We start from the raw sequence: 14,592 nt of genomic DNA, 5'->3' as shown, positions 1-14,592 counted from the left end.
ACTGGCAAGTGCTTAATCTGGTTTCCCACCACAGTGCTCCTTCCCCTATCTGTCCAGGGGGTGTAGGTGTACTCACTCAGATCCTCTCCTGTACCACTGGTGGGTTGGTAGTGGCTACCAGACCTATCAGCTTCCCTGCCATAAAGGTGGTCCTCGCTCTGGGAGCTCTGAGCTTTCCCCCTTTCCAGCTCCAGGCCTGCAGGTAGGCCCCATTCCACTGGGCCTCCTTGCAGCCTCATTCCTTCAGTCTCACATCTTCCTCTCTATCTTCCACCTGAACTCTCCTGCAACTGAGCAGGCTCCAACACATTTAAAGGTGACCCAGCCCCTTACCAAGTCTTCTGTTGGGGATTGGCTAGGATCCCTCGAGAGTGCAATTCAGCCACTCCTTTCTCCAAAGCCCCAGAGCAGGGGGAACTTCCAGAGGGGCTAGCCTGCAGAGCCTCTCAGCTCCTGACCACAACTGGACCTTCTGGCTATTACACCCAGGATGCTATTCAGAGGGGCTAGCCTGCAGAGCCACTCAGCTCCTGACCACAATTGGACCTTCTGGCTATTACACCCAGGATGCTATTCAGCCTTCCTCACTGAGAATTGGGACTCTAGCTCCCCCTAGTTAAACTAGGACGGTGCTACAAAAGTATCAGTAATAGGACTGGAAATATATGTGTAGCACCCCAGTAGGCTGCTAGTATTTAAATTTCGTTTTTCATCAATTGATTAATAGTGTCTGTTTTGGGTTCTGCTGGTGCAGGCTTGTTTACTTTCCCCTGAATTCCAGATACAGTGGGTGGAAGAACATAGACCCTAGCCTGCATATTAATGCCTCTTCAGCCAATCCCTGCTCAGTGGAGTGAGTGACCAGCTGGGGTCTGAAAGCATTATAAATAGGCTGGGGGCCCAGAACAGAGGGTTTTTGATTGCTGGGGGAGTAGGACACCAGCAGCTAAAAGACTCCTTTTGGGGGTCCCAGCTTCTGCTTTGGCTGGGGGACCTCTCTTATGCTCTTGAAGATGGCATAGGGCCATTTTCTGGATCTAGGATATAGGAAACAGGCAATCCATAACTGACTAATACTGCAGGCAGATACACAGTATTCAGGAAACAGTGAGTACCAGCCTTCTGGACGTAAAGACTTTCTTTTCCTCTTTTTGGGAGAGCTCTTCCTTTGTATATTCAGGACTATAGTTTTGCTGGGAAGTCCCTAATTATTACCTCAGTTTACCTTCAATTTAAAGGGGTGCCTTCACCCTGAAGGAATAGTTCAGATTTGGTATCCTCTACTGTAAGTCGTTAAAGTTAATTGGAGTAAGCCCAGGCTCACTCCCACCCTAGTCTAATTCTATAACATAAATAAAAACCACAAACAGACATGCACAGCCTGTTCTCTGACTGTGAACTGCTGTGTGCCTATTAGGGAATGGAACCTGGAACCAAACAGCCAGACCAGTACAGGGTCTGTGCTACACTTGTATAACTCTTCTCTTCTCTACTTTTAACTCTCTACTTTCTCCACCTTCACACAGTAACTCACTTACTGCTTACAAGATTGCCAATCATTTCAAAAACAAGATTGATGCAATTTGTAGAGGCACCTCCACTACACAGACATCTATCCAACTTAGCATACCTTATACTAAACCTCCCTCAAATCTTTCCACTTTCTTCTTTTGACCTTGCTACCACCTGCCCTCTGGATCCTGTCACCTCACAACTACTACGGTAAACCTCTTCTTCTATCCTATGCTCCCTAACTCACATATTTAATCTCTCCCTCTCTACTGGTGCCTTCCCCTCTAAAGCATGCACAGATCACTCCCATACTTAAAAAGCCCTCATTGGACCCCACCAATCTGAACAACTTAAGACCCATCTCCCTGCTCCCATTCACCTCTAAACTCTTAGAACGCTTACTCTACAATCGCCTGAGCTCCTTCCTCACTGACAACAACCTTCTTGACCCTTTACAGTTTGGCTTTCGCTCACTACACTTCACTGAAACTGCCCTACTAAAACTCACTAATGATTTACTAACTGCCAGTATGTCCACTACTCCATACTCTTACTGACCTCTCTGCGGCTTTTGATACTGTTGACCATCCCCTCCTCAAAAAACTACACTCAAGGTTCTGTCCTTGGACCCCTACTCTTCTCCATCTACATCTCCTCCCTTGGTCACTTGATAAACTCCCATAGATTCAAGTACCATCTCTATGCTGATGACACCCAAATCTATCTTTCTACCCCTCACCTCACCCCTTCAGTCTACTATCGCATTACTAACCTACTAAGTGATATATCAGCATGGATGTCATTCCACTTCCTCAAACAAAATCTTTCTAAAACGGAGCTCTTAGTATTCCTTCCAGCCTGTGCCCCTCTCCTGATTTCTCCATCAAGATCAATAATACAACCATCAGTCCCTCCCCTCATGCCAGGGTACTAGGTGTAATCCTAGACTGCCATCTGTCCTTCCAGCCCCAAATCCAATCACTGTCCAAATCTTGTAGACTTCACCTCCACAACATCTCCAAGACACGACCGTTCTTAACCACTGAAACCACTAAGCAACTTATTCACTGCCTTGTTATCTCTTGCCTTGACTATTGTAACTCCCTCCTCACTGGCCTACCTAATCGCAGGCTACCCCTCTTCAGTTTATCATGAATGCTGCTGCCAGGCTCATCCACCTTACTAACTGTTCTGTATCTGCCACCCCTCTCTGCCAATCCCTCCACTGGCTTCTCATTTACAACAAATAAAATTCAAAACATTAACAATAACATATAAAGCCATTTATAACTCTGCCCCAAATTACATCAGCAAACTTGTCTCCAGATATCACCCAAACCGTCCTCTCCGCTCCTCCCACGACCTCCTGCTCTCTAGCTCCCTTGTCTCCTCCTCCCATGCCCATCTCCAGGACTTCTCCAGAGCCTCCCCCATCCTCTGGAACTCAGAAAACTAACACTGCACATCACCCTGAACACACCATCCCTACCGTGAAACATGGTGGCGGCAGCATCATGTTGTTGGGATGATTTTCTTCAGCAGGGACAGGGAATTTGGTCAGAGTTGATGGGAAGATGGAAGGCGCTAAATACAGGGCAATCTTTGAAGAAAACCTGTTTGAGTCTGCAAAAGACTTGAGACTGGGGCAGAGGTTCACCTTCCAGCAGGACAACGACCCTAAACATACAGTCAGAGCTACAATGGAATGGTTTCGATTAAAGCATATTCATGTGTTAGAATGGCCCAGTCAAAGTCCAGACCTAAATCCAATTGAGAATCTGTGGCAAGACTTGAAAATTGTTGTTTACAGACACTCTACATCCAATCTGACAGACAGGGCCTCTGATAAGGGGGTACCCCCTGGCCCTTCTGTAGGGGGCCCGGCCTATTCAGCTGCGGAGGGGGGCCCAGGCAGCTGACAAGCCCATCTGCAGCTGCTAAATTCAATTGTTAGCCTCCTGTCATTCTATCACACAGTGGCTCAGTGTTGTGATGTTAGAGGCGCTCCTGCTCTGCTCCACAAGTTTGACATTTTCATGTTTCTTTCTGTTTACATTTCATTGCAACTTTGTTACTCTCCTCTCCCCCAGACTGCTGATCTGTTCACTGCTACAAACCTCTTTCATTATACAACTTTACCCCCTCCCCCCTTCATCACCTGTTCCATCTGCAAATCTATATATCACCGCTCAACTCTTTTTATTTAACTATTTATTTACTGATCTAGTTAATGTTTCCCATCTCCTATCACCTACAACTCAGATCTCACATTATTATAAGATTCCTAATTGTATCTCACCACTAGTCTGATTGCATTCACAATTCCTGGTCAGTCCCATTCCCTTACCTATACTAACCTTTAGGGCCAGTTCACACTACATGCGTTTCAGTTGCTTTTTTTCTGCATCCAAAACACACAGAAAGTAGGTGATATGGTTGTCAATGTCACAGTTCACATCAGTGCTTGCAGTTCCAGTGTGTTCTGTTTGCAGAAATAAAAATAGAACATGCTGCATTTTTTCTGCACAGAACTGTACTGGAATGCAGTTGAACACACTGGAATGCATCAAAAACGCCCTGGAATGTCTCTATTTAAATTGAAGAAAACTAGAGGGGAAAAAATGAACTGAAATGCATAAAAACCGCGCTGGAATACAGCATAAATGCATAAAAAATGCACCGGAAAGTGGCAAAAATGCACATGCAAGAACGCATCCGGAACGCATCTGGACTGCGTTTCTATAGTGTGAACCAGCCCTCAGAGCCAGTTCACACTACATGCATTTCAGTTGCTTTTTTTTGCATCCAAAATGCACAGAAAGTAGATTATATGGTTGTCAATGTCATAGTTCACATCAGTGCTTGCAGTTCCAGTGCGTTCCGGTTGCAGAACAAAAAGTAGAACAGGCTGCATTTTATCTGCACAGAACTGTACTGTAACACCGTAAAACGCACCGGAACACACCAAAACCGCACTGGAACGCATATGTCCCTAATTAAATTGAAGAAAAAGATGGGAAAAAAGAACTGGAATGCATAAAAAATGCACTGGAACGTGTCAAAAACGCATCAAAAATGCATCGGAACGTGCTAAAAAAGCGTAAAAACTGTGCATGCAAAAGCGCATCTGGAACACATGTAGACTGTGTTTCTATAGTGTGAACTGGCCCTTAGGACTTGTTCACACCAGTTGTGGTGCAGAAACACATTCAAGAGCATGCATTTTCCTGCACAGCAAAGAAACGCAATGCCCTTTGCAGATGTGTGCAGGTACCACCAGGGGCAGACTGACAACTCATGGGGCACCCGGGCAATAGGGGATCATGGGGCCCCTGTGTCCTTTCCCAAACTCAAAAAAGCCTATGAAAAAGGTACCAGGGGCATCTCATGGGGCCCCCTACTGACCCCGGGCTCTCGGGCAGTGCCTGAGTTTCCAAATGGTCAGTCCGCCCCTGGGTACCATGAATACTTAAATGCACCTCCACACATCAAGTAAACACAGATGCATTCACAGCCATCAAAATGCATGTCACCGCACAGTAGTGCAACACACTTTTAAAATAATATGCCTGCAGTATTTTTGCATGTTCCCACACGTTAGTCAGCCCATTGAAATTAATGGGCTGAGGTAAAAAAATTGTCAAAAATGCCACATTCACACAGGTCCTCTAGCCTGTACAGCATGAATAAGTGGGTTGTTCATGTGGCTGGAGCCACCTGTTACACTATGGGGACACAGCAGCTGTATGAACACAGGTTTTCATCTGACAGGTGTGCAGGCGTGGGGAAGTGGCCCTGAATGTTCACTGTCTGTGTTCAGGGCTGTACACCTGCGTCTATATGCCTGTCAAATTAAGACCTGCAGAGTTTCTATAGTGTAACATAGGTTACCTGCATACGGCTCCAAGTGGCTCCAGCCACATAAACAAACCACTGATTCACACTCTACAGGCCACAGCACCCATGTGAATGAGCCCCAAGACCTCAATTACACACACAGCTTTATTTATTAACTCCGTACAGGAATTTTGTTGGTATTGGGTACATTAACAACATTTTTAGTGTATTTTTACCATAAATATAATTTTGAAATGTCTCTGGCGGTGGGGGTGAGGGGGCCCTGTCAGGTAGGCTGTACGGGGCCCCGTGATGTCTAACAGCGGCCCTGCTGACAGAGCTTGAGCTATTTTGCAAAGAAGAATGGGCAAAAATTTCACGCTCTAGATCTAGTGCAAAGCTGGTAGAGACATTCCCAAAAAAACTTGCAGCTCTAATTGCAGTAAAAGGTGGTTCTTCAAAGTATTGACTACACAAAAAAATCTGTTTTTGGGCTTTAATGAAGTATTTTCCCTTACAATTCAAGTAAGTCTATTCCTAGCCTTCCCCCTTTCACGATAGAAGCTACAGAAAACTGGCTTATGGGCATCTGCTTAGTTTTATACCTATTCCTTGACAACTTCCATCTCATAATACTCTAGTATTACTGTAGTGTACTGTTCTGTAGTGTTCTGAAAGACTTGCATACTATCAGCTAGGTACACAAAAAAAATGAATACTCTACACAGCCTCTTTGTTCTCTTTACAGGGATCCAATCCAATGCGACTGGCAGCTCCAAGGTTTCAGCTATGATTGCTAAAGTAACCTTTGGAGAAACAGAAACACCAGACTTGTACTACAAAACAGGCCTGAAATACAAGGGAAAGGTAAGAATTGACAGCTGGTAACCTGATGAATCAGGAGTGGACTTTAACTTTTTCTTTGGAGTTCCACCTAATAGTGTTCTAAACAGCCCTACTCTGTTTTAATCTCTTCTCATAGTTAAAGTCAGCCAGTGCTGATGGATCCCCAATGAAATCTCAGACATTGTATGTAACAGAGAAATATGACACGGTGATAAAGGAACATGTGTATGAGACAGATGAGAAGGGGGAAGTGAGTTTCTCATTGGACACAAAACCATGGAATGGACATCCAGTTTATCTGACAGTGAGTATGACTTTGCAGGGTAAGGCCTCATATATGTATTTTCTCAAGACTGAAGCCATATTTGCAATAATTTGGGCAGAGTAAGTAATTCCCTGGGGTAGGAAGAAAAGTCACAATGGGTTTGTCAGATCTTAGTATTATGGATGATCGCTCGTCTCCCAAAATTCTTAGTGTAGTTTTGCCAGATAATAAACAGTCCAAACTTAAAGTCTATCTGTATTTTGTGTACATAATCACCTACAACACTAAAAAGCACTTTGGGCTTACTGTATGTATTCTTTACAATGTCCTTGGAGAGAGCACATAGTATGGCTGCTTCTGAGAGAGTCTATGCAATGAGTCTACCTTCATGTTTCCTTCATTTGGAGGCAAGTAGGAAGATGTGCTGTAATACTCAGGCCAAACTGTCTATTCTAATTACCCAAGGAGGCAACATAAACCTGACAGAGGTTCTAACATTCATCAAAACCTAAGAAATTAGAACCATTTTGGTTGCAGTTATTCTGTACAACAAATCTATGACTATTTGTACCCAAAGCTAGCAAAGTACATATCCATGTTGGTCATGTACCCCTGATGACTTTGAGCACAACTGCTCTGTAAAGTATTATCTGAAAATCCATTTGCTATATAATGGGATAAATGCCCTTGCTTTTTATGGTTTTGTCCCCTGTTTTTGCTCTTTTGCCCCTCTTTTGGCTCCATTGCACTCTTAAGACAAGGATAGCAGGAAGGGTCATACTACTTGACAACTAGAAAAATACCTGGTAGCTTTATTCTATGTTAGAGCACCTGTTTTTCCTGTTTATAAACTAACTGTCCATGTAGATATTAGGATGTACTGGAACTACCATCAACCTAAGGCTTGCCTTAAATTTTAGGCAGCTTTTGTTCATGGATTGGAGATGTAACAATGATGTGTGTTTTGAGTCTATATTGTTCTACATCTTTAATGTGGAAAAGCATAAAAGAGTTATCTCCAAACCTTATTTTTTATCTCTTGCCTTGGACATTCTTTATAGAAAAGCAAAATGTAATGCTTGGTATCAAAGTTGACAGCCTGAAGTGTGGCATTATAAAACAGCCTTTATAGATGTTGACTAGAATATAATATACAACAGAAAATGGTCTCAGACATAAACTGTATAAAAACCCATGCATGGTAACAAAGCAGGCCATGTGTTGGATATACATCTACAAGTAGGGTCTGTGTGTAAAGAGCTGCTGAAAGTTTTGCTCATTATGACCACTATGTGAAAAAGTGTGTTAAAGGCGGACTAGATCTAGGAACAGATTCACATCCCAAGGTTTACATCTAAAATCTGACTGGTTAAGCATTGCTATCAGTCAGAATATGCTAGAAAAACTGCTGTAATCTGACTGGCTGCTGTAGACAATGCAGACATTTGTATTTGTTTTCAAGGTGGCCCATTGGGAGATTCTCTTCAGAAGAATGAAATTATATTTCTGTAAAGGATGGAATTTATGGTGTACAGATTCTAACTCAGAAATGTGTTACGTCTTAGGCTTCGTATCAGAAAAAAAAGCCAGAGCGGGTATATGGAATACTCAATCCTTACAGTGTTGATGCACATCAGACCCTGAATTCATTTAACTCTGCCAGTAACAGCTTCATAAAAGTTCAACCATCGGACAGTGCCCTAACATGTGACCAAGAGAATCCAATAGAGATTGATTATCTCATGAGGCGCAGTGAGCAGATGACCCAAGAGGATACTTTGGATCTCCATTATGTGGTATAAACCATTTCTAATTTTCGCACAGTGGCATTGGCATACAAATACCAACAATGCTGAGGGCCAATGCACCTGAAAGTGATATTTTATATGTAGGTAGAAACAATCCAGCACCTGGCTTCATAAACATTTGGGATTTGAATGACAAGATTTCTCTGTCATAATTTCTGAACTTGCTGCTGTCTCAGGGTTTTGCGTGTTGCTGTCAGAACCTTAAGGTAACATTAACTTGCAGGCACTACATAGAAATTGTAGACAGTAGCTCTCCTCAGACTGGTGGCTTGGCTAGATTCTGGTAACTGCAAAAGGACAGACCTGACAGGAGCAAAAGGACAGACCTGACAGTCCTTGAGTAAGCACATAGTCCATTGTTTAGGTTACCATGTGGTCATATTAACATCTATTGTATCTTCTTATTCTTGCCAAGTATTTCAGGAGCTCCCAAAACTCATCCCAGTTCTATTATGTAAATCTCAGATAGCCTCTGAGGTACAGAGCTTTGGTCCATTCCCCTCAACCTGTCAATATTGTCTATACCTGTAATGGATAGCCAAATCTAAGCTCCCTATCATACCTCCCCCAATTTGCTGATTTTATATGGACCACAGGGTATCTAAAACCTATAAACTATTGTTACCTAGTATTTGTGCTATTGTCACTTAGTCTGGGCAATAAATACCATGGCTAAGGACAGCAGCACACTATAGCAGACACTCCTGTCCATCTGTTCTTTTAGGAACAGGTGATATTCTATGATAATATCAGTAGATGTTAATTTCTCCCTCATGTCAGATTAATATAGGTGCTCTGTTACCCTGCCCAATAAGTACAGATATGTGCATTTAGGCATTTTCAATTTGGCAGTGCATGACTGCTTAGGTTTTTATGGACTGCTCTGCAAAGCGTATAAATTCTTTTTGGTCTGCACAGGTGCATTGTAGGAGCATGTCCTTCAGGTGTCTCTCTCATCCCAGAAAGTTGTGAGATATGTGTCTGACAACAGCAACCCACAACTTTCTGTACCTACCCAAATTTCCTCTTGGTGTACAAAAATCGAGAACATTTTAGCCTAATGAATGCTAGAACCAAAAGCAAAGAACAGAACTGTTGTAACATTACCCATACCTGAAGTAGGACAGTAACATATATTGAGACTATCTGGAAAGATTACTAACAGTAACACAAACATTATTGCAAGTGAGATCTGCTGGTCTTTTTGTATTTCCCAGTTTTAAATTCACCTTAAAATATTTTTCTTCTAAAGATTGTCTCAAAGGGGAAACTTGTAATGAATGGCCAGGAGAAAATCAGAATTAACAGAAGTTCTGGTAACATTTTGTTTTATTTTGTGGTTTTTTGTAGATTGACAGCCATTTCTAAAGATAACTTGTTAAATTGTTAAAGGCCATTGTTAAAGATGTACTTGTCGCTGAACTCAATAAACACCTCTTTATCTACCACCAATATTGCATTATTTTGGACACCAGGTGCACCTTCTTTCCTACTATTCCAAGTTTACATGTGGAAGCAACCTTAAGGCCATACCAAAAAAGGCAGCAACCCAAGCCCTAAGAGGGCTTGCCGCCAGTATTCATCATTGGGCACACCCTACCGGAGGGACATCTCCCTACTCACCCATATATCCACCCACCCATGACCAGTGACTGATCCAGTCAGTCCAGCATGGTCTCAAGCACAAACAAATTGTTAAAGATCAGTCATTTAAATGCAAAAAATGGAGACCATTTCCAGAGATCCATCAGTTTGAGTGAATACAATCACATTTCTAACCCAATGCACTTGGCATGCTCTGGAAACAATATGGAGACCTATGCTTCTTAAGCAGCCATACAGCTTACATTATAAATAAAGCCAAATATTTTCTTTTCATTTTGGATGGAGTAGGGAATGGTAAAAACTGCTGTCAGGTTTTTTCATCTGTATCCCACTGGGGAGATCTCCATTCACTTCCTGTTCTGTAGACACAACAGAAAGTGAGAAAAAAATATCTCTAATAGTGACTGTTGTCACCTGAACAAGTGTCCCCTTTATAAGATTTTCCTTGTATGCCTGTTCTGGTGGCAACTCTTAAAGTATAACTAAAGGCAAAACTTTTTTTTTTTGTTACTTTTGGGTAGAGTGGAGGGGGATTAGAACCCATGTCAGTTTTTATTGCTGTCTGTGCCTGCTAAGGAGATTCACTCTCTCTATTTGTCCTGTTTGTCATTACCATTGAAAGTTAAAGTAAAAGAAAATTGCAAATTACGGGTTGTCAAATAGAGGGGAACTCTTCCTATGGGGACACTGGTTCTGGTGACCTGAGAGTCCCCAAGGAATTCCCTTAATTTCTAGGGATTTCCTCTCACTTCCTGTTTGTCTATGAGACAGGAAGTGAAGGGAGATTTCTGTAAGGGGGCACAGATGGCGAAAAAAAATTCTAAACTTCCCTTGCTCTATCCACAATGAAGAAAACAGTTTTGCCTATAGTTCTATTTTAATACTAGTTTCTCCCTTACATTTAGTCCCAGTGACAACATCATTGACAATGTCATTAGGACAAATATCTCTCTAATGGGGACAGAGACAGTAATAAAAACCCGACAATGGTTATAACCCCTCACCACTCACATTACTCTTTTCAGAACTAAACTGAATAATATTTTTTACTTCATATGCATTTTAACTGTGCATGAGCAATGTAGGTCTCCATAATTCAACATTGGAAGATATTTTTCCAAATATTAGGATGTCAGTCAGAAACATACTGTATAAATTACAGGATTATCGGTTATCTGAGTGTGAGGTATGACAAAGGTGCAGCCTACAGTATCTGTATTCAAAGATGAGGCAGAAAACACATGAGACTCACTTGCTTATTTCGAGTTTAATGTGAGCTTGTTGGTTGTTAGTCTCCAGAAGTCATGCTACAAATCATTAGAGCTCCTTCTAGCTGCAGCCTAGTAATTGCATTACTGAGAGGCTTATTTGTTTACTTTCTACATATATAAATATGACATACTGTATTAGGTAATATTATATTACATATACAAGGGTTCTTCAAAAAGTTTCTGTACTTTTTTAACATGTGTGTGTTTGTGTAAGAGTGTGGAAACTTTCTGAATGCCCCGTGTATAAGTGATTTCCTTTACAGATACATTTTAACTCCCATTGTTGGCAAATCTTGGAACAGGTGGATATTTTACTGACTAATGATGGGAAAACATTGTAGTTTTGGTGAAAGTGTGATGAACCTAAAGTAAAGATTAGGGGATCCTAGGATTCACCCATTTATAAACCTAGTGTGTATGGAAATCATTTGATATTTTGCTAGCTGTGATGTACATGTATGACTTTATTGCACTGCTGTTTTAATAAAATGTGGTCTTTCTTTGTCTAGTAATGATGGGCACCATAGTAGTCCCTCTTCTGGTCACTGCTAACCTTGCTCCCATGGCACACATCCTCGCATATGTATTACCTGGCAATGGACAAATATTAGCTGACACTGAAATGTTCCATGTCAATAAATGCTTCAATAATAAGGTAAATCAATGCCTTACTGAGGCAGTTAACAACACGTCCAGTTAATGACAACATGGTGAAAGCACAATGTGCATTTAGTTGAGATACGTTAAAATGGCTTTAACCCTCAAAACAAAAATTGCAGCTTATCAGTCCTTAAATGTATTGGCTGCATTGGTTTTCTTTTTTTGGCTTCTTTCCTTGTTTTCACTTGGTGACCTGGCCAGTGACCTACTTCCTGTCTTAGGTTGTCTCCACTCCACTGGAGGAGCAACAGAGACACCTTTGGACAGCAGCATTGTCAATTTGGGAGAGGGTAGTGTTAGATGGACTTGACTAACAAAGTAAAGCCGAACTCCAGCTAATGCTATTTAAGCAATTGCAACAATAGTTTTTTTTTCGTTTTGGAATGAAGGTTTTGCATAAATGAAATAACACTGACCATTGTAACCTCCCCTGTCAGTGTTAAAGTTCACCTTTGAGAAGCATTTTTAGGGTGAAACATGTAACACGTTCCCACTGCTGCAACTGCTTGCTGATCCCTGTACCAGCTGTCAGTTTTTGAAAAAAGCGTGGCCGTGTGGGGCTCTGCCCATACGGCTGCGTCATTCATTCACAAAGTTCTGTGAATGAATGAACTACAAGTACCAACATACTTTGCGGATGTTGGATTGTAGTTCTCAATGAACCAGGGGCGGACTGACCATTTGGAAACTCGGGCACTGCCCGAGGGCCTGGGGTCAGTAGGGGGCCCCATGAGATGCCCCTGGTACCTTTTTCATAGGCTTTTTTGAGTTTGGGCAAGGACACAGGGGCTCCATGATCCCCTATTGCCCGGGGGCCCCATGAGTTGTCAGTCCGCCCCTGCAATGAACTACTACTGCACTGTTAAGCACTGGTCCTTGGTGAAATGCTTTGCAAGCTCCTAAAAAAAAATAGTAAATGCAGATCTTTTTACCTGCAAAAAATGTGCATTTATTATTTTTTTTTATAAAAGTTGAACTTATCCTTTAAATGATGTGTCTCAACACTCTAACTGCTACTTTATCTGGATAGCTTGGTCTGGTAAAGGAAGTTGAAAAATAATAGACTTACTGGCTGGAAACTAGGTGAGAGTAAAAGAAACCCCCCCTCATAAAAATACTAATGCAGGCATCACATGTAAGAATTGATGAGTTGCAATATAACATATTTTTATTTTGGGGTTTAATACAGCTTCAATTATCTTCATGTAACTTTCCTTTGCCAGTTCTTCTAGTGGTAAAAAGCAATGCTTCAGCAGTTTAAAATATAAATGTAGAAGAGGCCTCTAAACCACTGAACACATTTGTAGGTTGATTCATCCTTAAAAAAGCTTGACTAAAGTTATTAGACAATGCAATTATTTACAGATGTAGATGTTTTGTGGGTTTTTTTGGTTGTTCTTGTTTTTTACCGTTTTCACATCTTTTTTACCTGGTTACATCCATATGAGGTTTATTACTTTGTATATCAGAAATCAAAAAATGTTTAAAAAAAAGTATTTCTAATGAAAAGAAATATAAGTAAAGTTGTGACATTTCCAGTTTACTGATCTTTTGCCACATGATAGCTGTTGTATGTCAGAAATTTCCTTGCCTTTATAAAGACCATTGATCTGTTGGGTTCACCCCTCATGTTCACTAAATCAAGTCTTGGCCATCTTCTTGCTTTTCCAGTCTACAGTTTTCATTGGCAAAATCAAAATTCTGTAACATTACAGAAAGTATTACATGCCCCTGCTCCAATCAGTTTCAAACACTCAGTAATTCACCAGTGTTGTGATCAGTCCTGATTTTTCCTTGACACACAATAAACTAGTCTTTTTAGCTTAATCTCTTATGTCTGAAATTTCTATATTACCAGCAGAGTGAGAATAGTAATCTATGTTTAATTTCAGAGCTAAAAGGTGCATGTTTTAAGCTTAGGGACCCTAATGTCACCAAAAGCTGTCAAGTCTCAGACCAGCGATCAGGAACCAATCAGAATGGTTTCTAATAATCTGATCACCATACCAGCCAAAAAGAGTGCTCACAATAGATTTATATACAAGCAGACTCTCTAGCTACCAGCCTCTGCATTACAGTGTATATAAAATTTAACCAAAAAGCATTTTTAAAAGCGATGAAAAAAGCTTAAAATGTATTTATAACATTTTTGTCTATTTAACAACTTACAATAAAAACCATAAGCAGGGAATTTATTAAAACTGTGTACCAAATAAAAATCCCCTATTGCCCGAGGGCCCCATGAGTTGTCAGTCCGCCCCGTGCAGGTATATATTGCGACACACAGTTGCAGGGTATTCAGAGAAAAATTATTGCAGGCTGCGCAAAGTCATAGTAGGATTTGCTTTCTTGAGTCAGCTGCTGTATTCCACACTGCTGGCAAAAGAGATGATAGCAACAACCTGTAGAGCTGATGACAGCTTGTCAGTCAAGCTACAGGTTGCTGATTGAATGGATCTATAGAGCTGCACTAGATGTTTGTCTGCAGAATCTACACGTACTCTAGTTTTTCACTTTTTTCTGGGATTCAACATGGCAAATCTGCTGATTCCCAATACCCAACCTGTGGTTTAAATCTGAACCTGTCTCATTTTGTTCTCCTGCTGCTACATCTTCCTAATTGCAGACAATCCCCAGACCTTTCCTGGCTGCACTCTGCAGACCCTTAGATACTGCATTTTGCACTGACTTTGGCCTGTTTAGACCATCCTAGCTATGCTCCTGTTTGGAAATGACCACCTTCTTTAGACGATCATTGGACCCCTAAAAACCTAGTAGCCCCTGAGTG

General features: G+C 41.4%; 1 protein-coding gene across 1 annotated transcript in view; it reads left to right on the top strand.

Moving 5' to 3' along the window:
- The window catches only part of LOC149451734 (alpha-2-macroglobulin-like protein 1), a 151,645-nt gene that overhangs the window by 29,710 nt on the left and 107,343 nt on the right, over window positions 1–14,592 (top strand). Inside the window, exons 10-14 of the mRNA XM_089690325.1 lie at window positions 6,098–6,216; window positions 6,332–6,499; window positions 8,026–8,256; window positions 9,521–9,584; window positions 11,654–11,799. Of these exons, the coding sequence (XP_089546451.1) occupies window positions 6,098–6,216; window positions 6,332–6,499; window positions 8,026–8,256; window positions 9,521–9,584; window positions 11,654–11,799 (728 nt within the window). The remainder of the gene's footprint in view (window positions 1–6,097; window positions 6,217–6,331; window positions 6,500–8,025; window positions 8,257–9,520; window positions 9,585–11,653; window positions 11,800–14,592) is intronic.

The sequence above is a fragment of the Staurois parvus genome, unplaced genomic scaffold, assembly GCF_062004578.1.
Source record: "Staurois parvus isolate SC_StPar_1 unplaced genomic scaffold, SC_StPar_1.0 ptg000525l, whole genome shotgun sequence".
In the NCBI taxonomy this organism is placed as follows: Eukaryota; Metazoa; Chordata; class Amphibia; order Anura; family Ranidae; genus Staurois; species Staurois parvus.
The sequence above is the reverse complement of the archived record's forward strand: the minus strand, read 5'-3'. Positions and strand labels throughout refer to the sequence as shown.